The sequence below is a fragment of the Rana temporaria genome, chromosome 3 (assembly GCF_905171775.1).
Source record: "Rana temporaria chromosome 3, aRanTem1.1, whole genome shotgun sequence".
NCBI classification, from domain to species: Eukaryota; Metazoa; Chordata; class Amphibia; order Anura; family Ranidae; genus Rana; species Rana temporaria.
Window position 1 is genome coordinate 470,148,886 of NC_053491.1, and position 1,897 is coordinate 470,150,782.

Sequence of the window (1,897 nt, forward strand, 5' to 3'; positions counted from 1 at the left end):
GCACATTGAGGCACAGTTATGCACAAAGATGGACACCCTGGGCTTATACTCAAGTCAATACGTTTTTGTGGTAAAATTAGGTGACTCGGCTTATATTTGGGTCGGCTTATACTCGAGTATATATATGGTACATTATCTATAAACTGAGCATACTGATGTGGCTTAGCTTGGCCTGGACATCAAGATATCAATGACCTCTGGTAACAAAAAAGGTTACCAAAAACTTTTGCAATTTATTTTTTTAATTTTAATTATTGTTATTTGTTTTTTTTCTGCATGCAATTTTTTTTAGGAACTGAACTCATTACACAGGGGGTTGAATATCATTTCAAGAAAAATAAAATGTGCGAGATTAACCAGACGCAGATCACATACGTAAAACTACTCGGATTTCGAGGTCTTTATACATTTAAAATTCAATTTTTTATCTTATTTCTACTAACATACGTGCTGATATTCACTGGAAATACTTTAATAATTATTTTAGTGACAACTGTTGATCAACTTAAAACTCCAATGTACCTCTTTCTCAAGCACTTGGCTACGACTGATGTCCTAATGACCACCAGTGTGGTGCCCATGACACTGGACATCATTGTCAAAGATGAAGGAGAAATATCACTGGTTGGCTGCATTATTCAGCTTTACTGTTTTGCTATTTTTGGTTGTTTGCAAAGTTTTCTTATTGCTGTCATGTCCTACGATCGGTATTTGGCCATCTGCAACCCATTACGGTATTCATCCCTTATGAACCCCAATGTCATTTCTCCACTGATCGTTGGGTTGTGGGTCTTAGTTATTGTTTTATTATCAAGTGAAGTGATTGGGTTATTTCAAATGAATTACTGTGGACGGAATTCTATAGACCACTTTTTCTGTGATTTCAGCCCAGTAGTTGAATTGTCCACCTCGGACACTTCTGCGTTTATGCTGCATGATTTTATTATTTCACTCTTCACATTTGTTTTTCCATTTGCTGTTATTGTTATTACATACATCTGCATCATAGTCACTATTCTGAGGATATCTTCCACCTTTGGGCGAAGAAAAGCCTTCTCCACTTGTGGTACCCATTTGTCCATGGTTTGTGCTTATTATGGAACAATAATCATTGTGTATGTGGCCCAAGATAGGTCAACGGGCACAAATAAATATAGATCCCTCTTGTACACTGTGGTGTCTCCATTGATGAATCCGATCATATACAGCTTGAGAAACCATGAAATCAAGAGCGCTCTACAAAAAGTGCTGGCTGACTTTAAGGTCAACAAATAACGTAACTTTTTTAAAGTTCACATAAAGACACTGCTGTAAGCTTTACTTTATTTAAAGGGGTTGTAAAGGTTTGTTTTTTATTTTCTAAATAGGTTCCTTTAACCACTTAAGGACCGCCTCCTGCACATATACGTCGGCAGAATGGCACGGCTGGGCACAAGCACGTACAGGTACGTCCTCTTTAAGTGCCAAGCCGTGGGTCGCGCGCCCGTGACAGTGACCACGGGACCCGCAGACCCGATCGCCTCTGGAGTCCCGCAATCGGTCCCCGAAGCTAAAGAACGGGGAGAGCTGTGTGTAAACACAGCTTCCCAGTTCTTCACTGTGGCGCCGTCATTGATCGTGTGTTCCCTTTTATAGGGAAACACAATCAATGACGTCACACCTACAGCCACACCCCCCTACAGTTAGAAACACAAATGAGGTCACCCTTAACCCCTTCAGTGCCCCCTTGTGGTTAACTCCCAAACTGCAATTCTATTTTCACAGTAAACAATGCATTTTTAATGCATTTTTTGCTGTGAAAATGACAATAGTCCCAAAAATATGTCAAAATTGTCTGAAGTGTCCGCCATAATGTCGCAGTCACGAAAAAAATCACTTATCGCCGCCATTAGTAGTA

The 1,897-nt window shown here is 39.9% G+C and overlaps 1 protein-coding gene across 1 annotated transcript; it reads left to right on the forward strand.

Moving 5' to 3' along the window:
- The first annotated feature begins 342 nt into the window (after positions 1-342).
- Positions 343-1,289, forward strand: LOC120930972 (olfactory receptor 510-like). The gene has a single exon (XM_040342105.1). It carries the CDS (start codon positions 343-345, stop codon positions 1,273-1,275), a length of 933 nt encoding a protein of 310 aa, XP_040198039.1. The 3' UTR covers positions 1,276-1,289.
- The last annotated feature ends 608 nt before the right edge of the window (positions 1,290-1,897 follow it).

Coding starts and splice junctions, on each gene's coding strand:
- LOC120930972 (XM_040342105.1), top strand. CDS start 343: ATGTGCGAGATTAACCAGACGCAGATCACATACGTAAAACTACTCGGA.